This window comes from Myotis brandtii, unplaced genomic scaffold, assembly GCF_000412655.1.
Source record: "Myotis brandtii unplaced genomic scaffold, ASM41265v1 scaffold266, whole genome shotgun sequence".
Classification (NCBI taxonomy): domain Eukaryota; kingdom Metazoa; phylum Chordata; class Mammalia; order Chiroptera; family Vespertilionidae; genus Myotis; species Myotis brandtii.
This window is the reverse complement of record NW_005360124.1, coordinates 10,037,592-10,052,572: the sequence shown is the minus strand read 5'-3', so window position 1 is coordinate 10,052,572 and position 14,981 is coordinate 10,037,592. Positions and strand designations below refer to the sequence as shown.

Here is a 14,981-nt window from a genome sequence, read left to right as displayed (position 1 = left end):
AATAAAATATTTAATTATAAAGCAATTATTACTCATGTTCTTTTGAACTTAGCTCTGTCTGTTGCCACTGACATCTGGTACATGTGTAATGTATCTGGCTGCAATTATAATAGCATCATGAAAACCCAAACCAACACCACCATCACCCAAGCCAGACAATTGCTATTTAGAAACAACTGTGTCATCATTTTATCAATACCTGTATTCTCACGAGATTTCTTCATGCTGGTGTGTGTTATATCAGCCTGTAGATTACCCATGCCACTTCAGGGCATTTCCTTAACTTTGGGTTGCTCTTCAAATGCATTGCTACTTATTCTCACTCAGCCCTCTCATTCCAGCAAGTAGGTAACAACAAATTCATTAGGCAAAGTCCAATTTAAAAGAACCTTGTGAACACCTGTAGTACTGAGAGTCCTTATGAAATGGGGATAATACCCTCTCTTAAGGTATGTATGACTTACTTTAGTATTTTTGTTAATTAGATTTCTTGAAGCCAGGTAGGTGCCAGACAACAAAATATAATCAATAAAGAAAAAAAACAAACACAAAACAATTTGCCATCCTCAGAGATCAGCTAACATATTGCACTCATGAATGTTTATCTCCCGGGAGCAAAATTAATGGTAAGTTCCATCACTGGGCTGTGGCCATAATCTGATTCTTTTTTTTTTATTTTATTGATTTTTTACAGAGAGAAAGGGAGAGGGACAGAGAGTCAGAAACAACGATGAGAGAGAAACATCGATCAGCTGCCTCCTCCACACTCCCCACTGGGGATGTGCCCACAACCACGGTACATCCCTTGACCTGAATCGAACCTGGGACTTTTCAGTCCTCAGGCCGACACTCTATCCACTGAGCCAAACCGGTTAGGGCCATAATCTGATTCTTGTTGGACTCAGACACTTTTTGAAAGGGAAGGAAAGTAATTCTAACCTGAGTGTGAGTGACTCTCTGTCAGAAACAGGGAGTCAGGTCTGTAAGGAACTAGATGGTGGTCACTGTAGATAAAGTTATAAAGTTCACCCAAAACTTTTAGACTGTTGTTGCTGGTCAACAGACCTTGCTTGAGTAGCAACAGCAAAGCCTGGAAGTCTGTTAGAAATGCAAAATCTCATATGTTTCTCAGCTCAGGCCTACAGAATCAATCTGCATTTCAACAAGATCCCTAAGTGATTCACTGGCACATTCAAATACAAGAAGTACGACTCTAGAGTAACTTCTCTCTATTGGTCCACCCGTTTGGGGATGTACCACTCAAGTCATCCCTCTCCCTTATCATCCAAATTTCAGTTCTCACAATCAGAGTAAAGAAGGCACTTGTTAGAGACAATCCAGTGAGATACAATACTGTTTTTAGTGTTCAGGGGAAATAAAACAAAATCATGTGGGAACCTATTGAATCTTAAATGAGAAGATTCAGAATTCAGCTTATTCTGTCTTTGCCACTTAAGAGCTGTATGACCTTTAGCAAATCACTTAAGCTCTCTGAGCTCTGGTACCTAAGCTTTAAAATGGGAGACTAGTAACATCTTCTCTAGCTCCGTTCCAGTGCTCAATTATGAACCTCAAATGACATCAACAGATAAAAGCCGTTTTGAACTGTGCCTAGAAATTCAAGTATTCATTCCACTTATATTGGGAATGGAATAACTTTAGAATTCTAGAAATCGTCTTGGAAAGAAGAGGGTTAAAAAGAGCCTAGACTAAGTAGCTAATAAGTGCTGGGCACTTTCTACAAATTACCTTCCTTAATTCTCACAGCCACTTTCCAAGGCAGTCATTATTATTCCCAATTTACAGACAGGCCAACCGAAACTCAGAGAGATTAGAAGCCTGGCCAACGTCATATCGTAAATAAGTGGAAGAGCTGGAAATCGAAGCTGAGTTTGTCTTGTTAAGCCACTACACCTTGCAGCCATATAGCTATTTGTTCAACTGCTTCCAAATAAAAAGCAAACAAAAAATATTGCTTCAGTCAGATGCGAGTTAAAAGGAGCTCCCAAATGAGGACAGGGCCACCGCACAATCAGCTTTGTCTTGAACATAAGCCCTGTCCTGTTTTAAGCACTCCCCAGTGGTTTCCCTTAAATAAAATCCACCAGGCAATCTGGCCACAGCCTCTGTCCCCTCTCATCCATTCTCTCCTTTCCTCACTTTACTCCACCACATTTGCTTTTTGATAGTTCTTTGAACAGACCAAGCTCTTCTTCATGGGATCTTTGCCTGTGCTGTTAGCTCTAGATCTTTGTTTCCCCCACCCACCAGAGCCACCTTATCCTCTGCATCTCTCAGGTTCACCTTAGCTGTTCTTGCCTTTAACAGACCTTCTCTAAAACCTCATAGAAAAGCTCTTCCTCTCACATTCTCTCAGCTTCTTATTTTCTTCTTTTTAACATTTATAATTTGTGATTTAATTATTCACTCGTTTATTTTCTTCCACATACCACACCACACACCCTCCAAGAATATAAGCTCCATGAGGCAAGAATTAGTCTTCTTGTACCATAAGATTTCACACAAAGCAGTCATTCAATGACGTTAAATAAAGGAAAGGGAAAATGGGAGAAATGAGTGAAGAGGAAGGGGTATTTAAACATGTATGTGCCCGAATTTCTTTGTTGTAAGAATTTATAAGGAGATAATGGAGCCTCGCTTCATAATATTCAATGATTCATAACTTTTCTCTGTTAAAAACATATCTTTTGGATGAAAGCTCCAGTTTCAAAAACTTCAAATGGACTTACATTATTTAGCACATTTTGGGAAAGAAAACATTTATTTCTTCCCCCTGGTGGACTGAGAACAATTATTTAGCATATTTTGGGAAATAAAACATTTATTACTTTCTCCTGGGAACAGCTGAGCAGCAACTGGAGAGACTCATGGTCATGTCCCCTTCAGTAGTTGGGGATGAACAAGTGAACAGGACAGGATTCCAACAGCTCCATGCCCCAAAGCAGTGACGCTGATCTTAGAGAAGTCACTTGGTGTGAGGGCTTAGGCTATTAGCGTTCAACGTTTAGTTTTGATTCCTGAAATCCTGGATAAATCCTTGGAACTTTGCTCCAATGTGATCCTTGCAGCCATACAGCTATTTCTTCAACTGCTTCCAAATAAAAAGCAAACAAAAAATAATGACTGCCTTGGAATGTGAGAATTAAGGGAGGTGGGGCATGACTGTGCAAGAAAGGGTGACAAAAAGACTAGAAGAAAATGAGAAACAGCTCTAGGAAAGGCTGAGTAAAAAGAAATTCTAGAGAACTGAAAAAAAGTCAGAAAAATAAATAGAATGAGGGTAGCTAATATTAATCAGTCACTTTCCATGTGCCAGGTACTATTTCAAGTGGTTTCTGTGCATTAAACTCATTTGCTTTCATCCACCTTAGGAAAGTGGTACCTTTATTATTCCCATTTTACACACAAAGAAACCGAGGCAGAGAGAGGTAATATAGTTTGCCCAGTGATCACATAACTTTCAAAGAAGGTCTTCATTTAAAGGCTCAATAAAATGGGTGAGTTGGCAGACGTATGATTCATTTAGAGTTGGAACGGGGATAAATGAGGATAGAGATGGGATCCGAGTTTATGTGGATTTATAATGATGTTATTGAGGTTTTAAATTCTAAAAAACCTTCGTATCATTTCAGAAAGTTATTCTTAACTCTGATCTCTGTTTTATCCACCCCATCAAAAAGCTAATCAGACTGTACTAGAGAATAAGTCATAAAAAAGATATGCAACAATGACTTCTTTTGTTTAGGGAAAAGCAGCCTCAAGCTTGAGAGTATGTCATTCTACCTCTACCATATTTGTAATAATTTTTGTTATCCAACCCTGCTTGCCTATTCCCTCCACCTTGCCCCAGAGACCAATATACTTCTAGTGATAATAAAGAAGGACATTAACATAGGAAGAGAAAAATAATTCAGAGGTTAGGGGCTGGCCACAGAAGGTACTTTCTCAGACACTATAAAATCCTTGTTTACTTGGTTTGTAACCAGGAAACTTAGTTAATAACCTTCATTTTTTCAACTCCTCTTGCAAGTGCAAATCCAATACAATTCTTCGGTGGGGCACAGTAAAAAGAAAATGCAAAGGCATTTGAAAAAGCTCACCCATTTAGATTTAATTACATACATAACTGGTGTCCTCCCAAGTGTGAAAATGCTGTAACCAATAAATCAGACAATAAAATGCTATCTGAGCAGAACAGATTTATTGAGAAGATGTGTGAGCAATCAAAATTCACTGACTTGCATTGGGTATTTTTACCCAGAAAAGTTTTTAGATGCAAGAGCAAATCCTGCTCGTTGAATCTTGCCTTCTTTTGAACACTTAGGTCAGTCATGTTCCCTAAAGGGGTGTTCTTGTGCAATGACTTTGAAGAGAACAGATTTCCATCTTAAAAACTGCTCTGTGTTAAAGAATTACTAGATCTGTGTTTGTATGTTAGATTTTAATGACCATCTCGTTCTTCTAATACTGTTTCTTACATGCTTAATTAATAACTACTAACCAAAGCTTCATTTAGTAGAAAGAGTATTTTAGATTAAAGCTTCCTTGAGATGTACAAGGAAGCTACAAACTTCTGCAAAGCTCAATTTTTAAAAATGAGACATTCAGACTACCAAATACCTCCCTAATCAGCATAATAAAAATAGACTCTTTGTAACATTAGCATTGGGGTCATTAAAACATTGCCAGTGATTCTGATCTTTATGAAACCCACTTTTTTTCAATGTGCCTTGGATTGAAATTTCTTGTGAATGAACCAAGTTGGAGTAAGAAATGTGGAAAGGCTCAAGTCTCAAGTCTTGTCATCTTTTGGGCATACTTTTGCCAAGTGTAAATTGTCAGAGAGTATAGACTCACCACATTTTCATGCTCCCATTTGGAATAAAATTAAATGAAAAAAAATGTTTCTCCTTTTAATAAAACCTTGTGGAAATAATGCATTAATACACTTTATAGCTGCTGGTCAATCGTGTTAAAGGCACAATCTGATCTCTGCAGACATGTTCCTGAGGAAAAGAGCCAGTCAGCTGAGCCACTTCCTCATTTTTTGTACATGTACAAATGAAAATGACCTTAGGATTCACAAAATCATCCATGGTTACAAGTAAGGAAATAAAACATGTAAATAATAGCGAGGTTTTTACTTTATCATTAAATTATAATGCTCTTGGGTGTTTTTTTTTTTTTTTCATTGACTGATTCAGAAAGCAAAAATGGCTCTGCTTGAGTTGAAATACTTCCTTTCTTCCCTTACTTTCTCCATCACAACATAAAGCTAACTTTAAATAATTTTGCTTAGACTGGTATTGTTTTCCTATTTCTTTTATTTGTTTGGGAGTTCTAGGCTCTGACAGGAGAGCTGGCATCTAACTGTGAAACAGGCTAAGTTTCTTGACTGACTCAAACAACATCCATTTCCTTATTCTCCCTCGCTGTGGATTTTTAAGTTTGGATCAGACTCCTGCCCTTGTTTCTCTCTGTATCTATCAGCTAACAAGTACACATCTGCCCCGATGGCAACAAACTTTGCTGAAGAAATAAATAAGAATGCCTTCTTTCCCCAAATATGCTGAATAATGCAAGACCATTTGAAGTTTTTGAAAGAGGAGCTTTTATTAAATTTATTCTGTACTCAGATTTAAGGTCCTTCGATTTTGACACTCATTAACCATATAGACAGATCATGTTACTTCAGCAGGCCGTTTCTCCTTTTTGTTTTGTTTTTATAAATCATTGCCCACTGTTTGTCTCCTTTCAGTTTCTCTAGCAACTGTATGCTCTCTTATACATGCTGGGCTAGTCTGAAGTTAATAGAACTGCTTAGTAAAGTCCACTGTATCCCAACACAAGAACCTTTCATGCAGAAGAGAATGCCTTTCCTTAAAAATACTTTTAAGAAATACATATATGAAAAGTGGCCCGATGTGATTTGGAATTCAATATTTGATCAAGACACTGAACTCAGAACTGCATTTTGCAAGCCTCTCATTTTTGTATTTGCCAAGGGCCTCTTTACACAAGTTACTTAAATTGACCTTTTATGCTTTAAACAAATGTGGTTTCTAGAAACCCGAGGCAAAGCAGCAAACATAAATTGTACTGACCTTCGTATATTGAAACTTCAAATTGGTGAGTGGGACAGGTAAGTCTGGCATGCCTGAGGACGACATTTCTGGTTCAGCTCCTGAAATACAGGTGACAGGCTCAGCGATTTAGTTCTGATAGAGCACTTGGCTTTATTTGTTCCTTTTTATCTGCACAGACTAAGGTTTATTTGCATACTGGGATATGATTGGATGAACAAACCCGGAGCAAAAAGAAAATGACACTACTTATTTGTAACACCTAGTGCAGGAAGCCCTTGACTTTTTAAAGTTAAATCCTTAAGAAACCAGCGCTCCAGCCCTGCAGCCGCATCTGGAGACGGGCACTATTTGCAGATGAATTAATTTACAAAGCCCAAACCTGTGGGAAGGGTTCTCAGCGCAGCTGTTCTGGCCACTAAGGCCAGTTATTATTTTTTTGGCTTCTCATGCTTTTTATGCTCCTGTGAAACTTTCCGTTCTCTGACAGACTTGGAATCAGAGGATTTGAGGATTGAGAGTCTAAACCGGCACTTGCTCTCAGCACAAGCTGGTGAGGAGAGGACCCTGGCCAGGTGTCTTCAGGTTAATGTTGTCAGGGAGAAAGGGTGCTGTTTGGGGAAGAAAGGCCCTCTATGTAGACCCTATCCCAAGTCAGCTTAAAAAAAATTATACCAATCAAGTGTATTTTGACTGCTGGGGAAGTAGACCTACTGTCATTTCAGAAGCTCTAAATTATCTTCATTTTACATATGGGAACAGAAAAATCCGCAGGATTTTTAGGGAACTCAGAGTGTGCTGTCATACAAGGTCACCACAGCAGCCATATGGTCTATAAAAACTCACTTAAAATGAAAGTAACCTCTGATTCTGGAAGTTGACTGTATTTATCAATCATTGATCCAGGCAATTGTACAAGGAGTAAACATAAACAGGACTTTCAGGTAACTCAAGTTCTTAAAATAGTTCAAACTGGAAACATTAAAAAAAGGGACACATTTTTTAACTGTACTACCCCCGTTTTAAGTACAATACTTAATTGTTTACAGTAGGAAGAGACAGAAAACTTTGGATGCTCTCAATTCTGATTACTAAGAATTCAGGGGTGTTTTTTTGTTTTGTTTTGTTTTCTCCAGTGAAAATTGCCAGCTCCCCCAAATATGGGATTTTGGTAGGGAAACATAAGCTCATTGACTAGTTACTCCCAACCAGGTGCTGCAGCCTTGCTTGCTCTTTCCATCCTTACTTGGTTTTCCATTTTACAGACAGAGGGTAACTTGTTTGCTTATGATCACAGACGTAGTAAGTACAAGACAAGAATTTCATTTCCCAGAGAATTGGCTGTTTTGGTTCTCAAAGGGAAAAGTCACCCTCACAGGCACTTAAACTTGGCCCTTTATTCATTTAAGACGGGAGCCAGCAAACTTTTTCTGGGAAGAGACAGATAATATATTTAGCTTTCTAGGCGAGATAGTTTCTGTTGTAACTTACTTAGAGTCTGCATGAAAGAGACTATAGGCAATAGATACATTAATGGCTGTAGATGTTTTTCAATACGATTTTATTTACAAAAAAGGGAGGCAGGCCGGACCTGCTGCATGGTCCAGCCCCCTAGATCCTAAGGCAACTGTCCCCAGCGTCCTTGTCTCCTGTGCCTCATGCTTGAAGACCAGATAGAACCTTCTGTGTCATTTCAACATTTTTTCTCTCTCTTTCTCCATCTCTTGCTCTCAATTTCTTTCTTCCTTCCTTTTTGGAAAATTGAATTGTTTTCTCTTTTAAAAATGTGTTTTGAGTTAAATGCACAATTACACAACAGCTGTTACATAACTTGCGGATTGGTGCTCCGGCCATGCCCAGACAGCTGTGTTTTGCTGCTTTCTTCTGCTCTCAGTCTAACAGTTGTTTGTGGATTCAAACACTGGTTTATTTGATGTCCAGGCAGTGAAAGCTCAAAGCTTTATAACACACTTGGCATGTCATCTCACTACTCATATGCTCATCCTTGATCATATTTTATTGAAGAATTACATAAGAACAGGTCCTTTTATACCAGACACTACTGAAGGCAGGTAAAAGGTGCAGCTTTGGGAACAGGTTACAACACCTGCCCATTTAATTTCAACAAATATTTACCAAGTATCTTTTTGTGGGGAATGCATTGTGATTAGAGTATCAGGAACTCTTTAACCTTAATCTTACTTGAAGGGCAGATCTTTCCTGCCCAGAAACCACAGGGCCTGAGATCTCTAATTTTGAGGTAAGCTTTGTCCTGCCCCTAGAACTCGTCTTGAAAGAATATTATATTCCTGGGAATGGTTGCATAGATACAAGTCTTTGTCAGACCGCTTCCCTCTGTTACAGAAGGAAAATGGCTTTGGTGAGAGCACAGGGGCCAACGAGGCACACCTCAAGACTAGACCTAGGGTTGTGTATTTTGATTACAAAATATCATGCAGGGGAGGATGAGCTGGAACTCTACTTGGGGGTAACAGACAAAGGATGTTTTCTCTTCCTTTCCTTCTTAGGAAGTAAAAGCATAGTTTATTCTTTTCTTGAATATGATTTCTTCCAGCTCTTTGTGAAAACTGTCATTATACAAAGATGTGTATAGACCATGGCTTCAAGCATTGCTGAAACTACTGTCTCATTTTACAATGAATCTCTCCAGAACTCTAGTCATATCCGAGTCGCTGAAAGGATAATGGAGCCTAACCTGCTCCCACCCATATGAGTAACTGCAATAAAAACCACTCAGATTTGTTAACAAACATAATTGGATGGTTAAATAAAAATAGCTTCTTTTCACATGTTCCATTTTCAAAATTCAGGGTCAATTTGTTGGAGCTAAACTTCTTTTGCTCAGTGATATCCCCCCTCCTGGATATCACTGAGCCTTCAATGTTGCCTTAAGCATGGCTGTGTGAGTCTGCCGGTTGGTTAACTCTTTGCTTTTAATCACTGGAGTTTTTATCAGACACCACATTGTTCATATGCCTATTTGGGTTTTAATAATTTGGAAAATGTGGGCCTTGTGTGTGGTGAGAGATTATATGCTTGGTCGGCAAGCTGGTGTTACAAACGAAGGAGAAAGGCGGCGTCTGACTATGTGAACATGTGACTGTGGGCTAATTTCTGTTCATCTGCCATTCTTATCCAATTAGCAATATTTTCTCACCTCTGATTCTTCTGCTTTTCACATATCCTATCATTGTTTTCTCTTTGTATTCATTATTTAGATATGGCAAATGCCCCTCTTATTTGGTACAATCAGGACACTAATTAGTCACTAAAAGAAAGAGTAGATTAAAGCCTCTATAAGGTAAGTAATTTTAGTTTAAATACATTTTGCTAAACTTTATGGACCAAAGCCATTTCTTTGAACTGGGTCTGCTGCAGGAGGTGGAGATAACCTTGCATAAATAGTGTTCACAGTGTGTTTCTTTCCTCAAAGTGGACAGAGAAATTGAAGACACTAAAGGAATCTTTGAGGTAGTCTGAATATAGACTACTTTGAAATCTTTATGATATTTCCCATATTTTTTTAACAATTGTGTGCACACATTACATAGCAACTTGATGAGATTGAGTATTTGCATAGTACTCAGTTGTTTTTATAGAAATAACTCTCCGTTTCTCCTAATAAATCTACAATTGAAATAACATTTAATTAAACCATGTCATTGAAGTACTAGGTTTATGTAAATGACCAAGGTTTGGAGCAAAGATATTTAACTGTTGGTAAGCAGAGGAAACTGCCCTAAGCTGAACCATAGACATAACTATCAGTAGAACTAATTTTTTGTTGTTGTTTGCTGTTTACTATTTTTTTATTTTTAAAAAACTTTTAAAAGTCAGATATACCATATTTGGAATACTATTTACATCTCAATAAATAGTTATAAAATGAACAAAAGAAAATAACCATCACTCTGGTCAAAGAATAGAAAAATATCAGCACCCCAAACCCATTTTGTGTATCCTCCCCATCACTATCCCCTTCTTCCTCACCCTAAATGATCTATATCCTAACTTTGAATGCCACACATTCCTTTTCCCTGATTTTGGACTTGACAAGCAAGTCATACAGTCAGGATATTTTTACAAAGAAAATTCAGGGATACAAGTTAATCTGGTAAATGAGTTAAGTCATGGGTGAAGGTAAAGAAAGTTTCACAGAGAGTACTCCCCAACCCAGTAAACATAAATAGTAAGTGCAAAATAAGTCGCAATGAGTTAGCATTTTTATGAGTAAAGGGGCACTTTTTCATCCCAACCACAGTACATATTTAATTGTAGAGAAATGGCCCTTATCCTACAGTGTTGGTCAGAGCTTAATAGCACTTGGCAAATTATATCAAAATATAAAAAAAATGTTCAAACCCTTAATCCAGGTATTCTACTTCTAGAAATTAGTTTTAAAGAAACAATAAAATATGTGTAAATTATCTTTAATATAATGTTATTTACAAAATAGAAAAATACCAAATGATTGATAAATCATGATTTAGAAAAAAAAACAAGTGAACAAATACTTAAGGAAGGACCTGGACCTGGTAAGCTTTTGTGATATATTGTGAGTTAATTTTTCTTAAAAAAGCAGCTTATAAAACTGTGTGGAGGCATCCTAATAAATTGTGTTCCAAAATCTGAATTTGGCTCTGACCTCAGCTTTAGCATTTGGAAAGTGAAATAGCTGAATTTTGATTTCAGTGTCATTTTTGGCACCCTGAATTTATCCATGATCAAAATGCTTCTGTCCCCTCTCTATATATATGCCTAAGCGACCGTTGAACAGCTGACTATTTGACCGGCCGACCAGTAGCTATGACATGCACTGACCACTGGGGGAAAGAAGCTCAACGCAGGAGCTGCCAAGCTGTAATGACTTGGCAGCTGCGGTTCTTGGGAAATGCACCTGGAACCAGAGAGGAGGGAGCCCGATTCCGGGGTGTGTCATCTGAGAACTGCCCTCTCACAATCCAGGATCCCTCGGGGGATGTCGGAGAGCTGGTTTTGGCCAGATCCCCACAGGCAAGGCTGAGGGACCCCACCAGTGCATGAATCCATGCACCGGGCCTCTAGTATTTTATATAATTTCCTCAGGCTGAATAATGGCCCCCAAAGATCCCTGGAACCTATTAACGTTACCTAATATAGCAAAGGAAAGTTAGCAGCTGTGATTAAATTAGGGAGTTTGTGGTGAGAGATTACCCTAGATTACTAGGGTGGGCCCTCAATGCAGTTGTAAGCATCCTCATTAGAGGGAAGCAAAGGAGATTTGACTACAGAAGTAGAAGAAAATATGACCCCTGAAGGCCCTAGTTTTGACCATGGAGGACAAGGCCAGGAGCCAGGGGATACAAAAAATGCAGCTCTAGAAGCTGGGAAATACAAGGACATGGATTATCTCCTAGACTCTCTGCAGAGAGCAGGCCCTGCCTACCCCTTTGATACTAGCCAGTGAAACTGACTTCACACCTCTGTACAGATTGGTAGTTACAAAACAGTCATGGGGATGAAAAGTACAGCACGCAACATCTAGTCAATAATATGAGATAACTATGTATGGTGCCTGGTAGGGGAACACTCTGTAAAGTATATGATTGCCTAGCCACTATGCTGCACACCTGAAAATAACACAAAATAATATTGAATGTAAACTGTCATTGAAAAAATAATTTAAAAAAAGAAATCTAAGGAAATCAATATGTGCTTTTAAACCATTACGTTTGTGGTAATTTGCTACAAGAGCCATAAGAACCGAATACACTAATCAACCAAACCACAAGTTCAGAGACGTCAAAAAATACATGCTGTCCCTGACCACACATCATTCATTCTGCATGTTCTTCAAGTTTATTGTTAATATCTAAACAACCATGTTCAGGTCAAGGAAAGACTTTGACCAGCACCTTGGGATAAAACTCCTCAGATACTTGACATCTTGAAAATCTTCCAGTTTCAGCTGCTATATAAATGGATATTTATTCAGTTGCAAAAGTTAACTGCAAAAGGTAATGACATTTGTAAAAGCTATTCATTTTTAAAATAATTATTTTATTTGGACAATATCACCCTTGGTTTGCATTTGCTTGCTTGGATTTGCTACCATATTTTAAAGTTACACGTACATACCCGGACCTGTAACCACAATCCAAATTTATCTTCCTGGACCTGGCTTTACATTTCAGCTGCTTGTGTACCTAAGCTAAATGGCACACTTAGTCATGTAGCTGGGCTTGCAAACTTGTATTTGCAAACACATACTTATTTCATGTTCACCATGCAGTGTTATAAAAATTAGAAATATTTACATAAAATTCCAGATTTTTACTTATTAAATATGAGAAGGTCTGAAGAATGGTTTTAGCCTTGCGTGCCTATTGAAATCACATAGGGAGTTAAAAACAAAACAGATTTTGATTCAATAAGGAGTCGTTTGAGCCCAGGTATTGATATGCATTTAAAAGTAGTCAGGCCCTGACCGGTTTGGCTCAGTGGATAGAGCATTGGCCTGCGGACTCAAGGGTCCCAGGTTCGATTCCAGTCAAGGGCATGTACCTTGGTTGCGGGCACATACCCAGGGGGAAGTGTGCAGGAGGCGGCTGATCGATGTTTCTCTCTCATCGATGTTTCTGACTCTCTATCCCTCTCCCTTCCTCTCAGTAAAAAATCAAGAAAATATATATTTTTTAAAAAACACTACTCAGGTTATTCTCTCTCCATTTCCTCATGGTATAACCAACCAATGCTGAGTAGTAGAGGTGCTCCAAGTTGGAGCTATGTCCACACCATTTGGAAAGATATTAGATCTGCAAATCCTCAGGACTACTGCACTACATCACAGACCCAACCTATTTTTGTTATTTAGTTCAGCTGGTTTTCACTTAATTAACAACCTTGTCCCTCAGTTTGTATTTTAAGAATCTTAGTGTTTTCTTCATTCTGTTTTAAGTTTGTTCTTCTGCCCTTTTACTAACTTCTTGATACATAGATCATTTGATTTTCGATCTTTCTTCTTTCATTTAAAGCTCTTTCCCTCCAAGCTAGTCTTTAGCATCATCTACAAGTTTGGATACAGTATTTTCACTTATATTCAATTCAAAATACTTTCTGATTTTCATTGTGATATTTTTCCCTGACTCATGAGTTATTTTGATATGTATATTTAAATTTCTCTATTGGTGGTCAATAAACAACCCCCAAATAGTTGTAGTCTGCATTAATATGGCTATATTTTTATGTGCTTACAAATTTAGCTTTGCTATATTTTCCTAGTGAATTGGGTTTTTATTGTTATAAATTGTCCCTGTTTTTATATGTTTGTTGCCTTAAAGTGTCTTTCGTCTAATAAATTATACCTTCAGTAGCTTCTTTGGGTTGGATTCGCATAATATATCTTCTTCCATTTTCTTATTTTCAATCTCTGTATGTATTTCATATGTGTCTTTAAATGGCTCATAGTTGGATTTTATTTATTTATTCAGTCTAACAAATTTTGTCTTTTAAGTGGATTATTTACTTTATTGACATGTCATATAATGTATTGGTCAATTTATGTATAAAAATTCTACCATCATATTAAATACTTCATTTGTTATACTGGTTCATTTTTTTCTTTTCTTGCCTTTTAAAATTAATTTTAGATTAATTAAGATTCTAAAATTAAACTAAATTTTAACTTTGTATGTTGTGCAAATTAATTTTAATTATTTTAAAAATGAATTCTTTATTTTCTCTATCAGCTTGGGAATTATATGTTGTCTTTACTTTTTTTAAATGTTTATTCTAGAAATTATATGGGTTTTTTGTTGTTTTTTTTTCACTTAATGAAGTCTAAAATTAGTACTTTTACGCTTTTTCTCAGCTGATCCAAATACCTTAGCACTTTAAACTCCATTTACATTCCCCCTGAATTGTCACTGTTGGTAGATGTTTACTTACATGTTTGTGTGCATGTTAATATTACTGCATATTCGGCTCACCACCCCAGATCCATTTCATTTCTTTGCCTCATGACCTGGGCTCTCTTGCTCTCAGGCTTCTGGTTTGGTTCAACCAATAAGAAAGGTGCTGATAGGAGATTGAAGTGTAAGAGAGAGAAAGGCCAGCATACTTCCTCCCTGGCTTCTTTCATGTCTAAATAGCATTCTGGCAGGGTTTTGGCAACTGCATCTTTCCTCGATGACTGCAGGCCCTGTTGAGTGTTTCTCACTGCAGTATTGGCTCCTACAACTCAGGTACTCCCTGGACCCTTCAGGCTTTCGGGAGTGGTAACTGCTCCTCACCTAGGCAAGCTCTGGGTTCTTCAGTACCCTTTGTGGCTTGCCAACACTTCTGTAAAAAGTCCCTTCATTAAATCATCTCAAAATTCCAGCCAGGTGCCTTCTAGTTGTTTTTGTTTTTCTGTGTTTGTTTTTTTGCTGTGACCTTGATGTTATTCCTTTAGAATTTCAGATGCATCTTTTTTGGGGAAGGCATTTTCTGCAATTAGTTATGTATAATAATGTAGTAAGCACTAGTAAACCATTATGCAAAATGAAATACTTTGAAAATAACCTACATGTGTACTTGTGTTCCTTCCTCCCATTGCTCCTTTTTCTCTATTTTTCATGATTTTGTCAGTCTAGGTTTCATTATGAAAAGTTTCTTCTATCCTAATTTACTAATTCCTCCTTTGACTGTGTCCACGGATTTTAAAAATTGTTTGTAGAAAATACTGGAGACCTATGATAATGTTATGTTCTTCCAAAGAGCAAGCGCATTTGCTATTGCTAGGCTCCTGGGATCTCCTGGTCCTCCAGAACCACTCTGGACCACGGTATTCTGGGATAAAAGAGGCTTTCCTCAAGACTACCCTTCCCTTCTCTGCAT

At 37.7% G+C, this 14,981-nt stretch overlaps 1 protein-coding gene across 1 annotated transcript in view; it reads right to left on the bottom strand.

Annotated features, from left to right (window-relative positions):
• ALDH1A1 (aldehyde dehydrogenase 1 family, member A1) overlaps positions 1-6,506 on the bottom strand; it is a 48,201-nt gene extending 41,695 nt beyond the window's left edge. Inside the window, exon 1 of the mRNA XM_005868316.2 lies at positions 6,126-6,506. Within this exon, the coding sequence (XP_005868378.1) occupies positions 6,126-6,191 (66 nt within the window). The 5' untranslated portion in view covers positions 6,192-6,506. The remainder of the gene's footprint in view (positions 1-6,125) is intronic.
• Between the last annotated feature and the right edge of the window lie 8,475 nt (positions 6,507-14,981).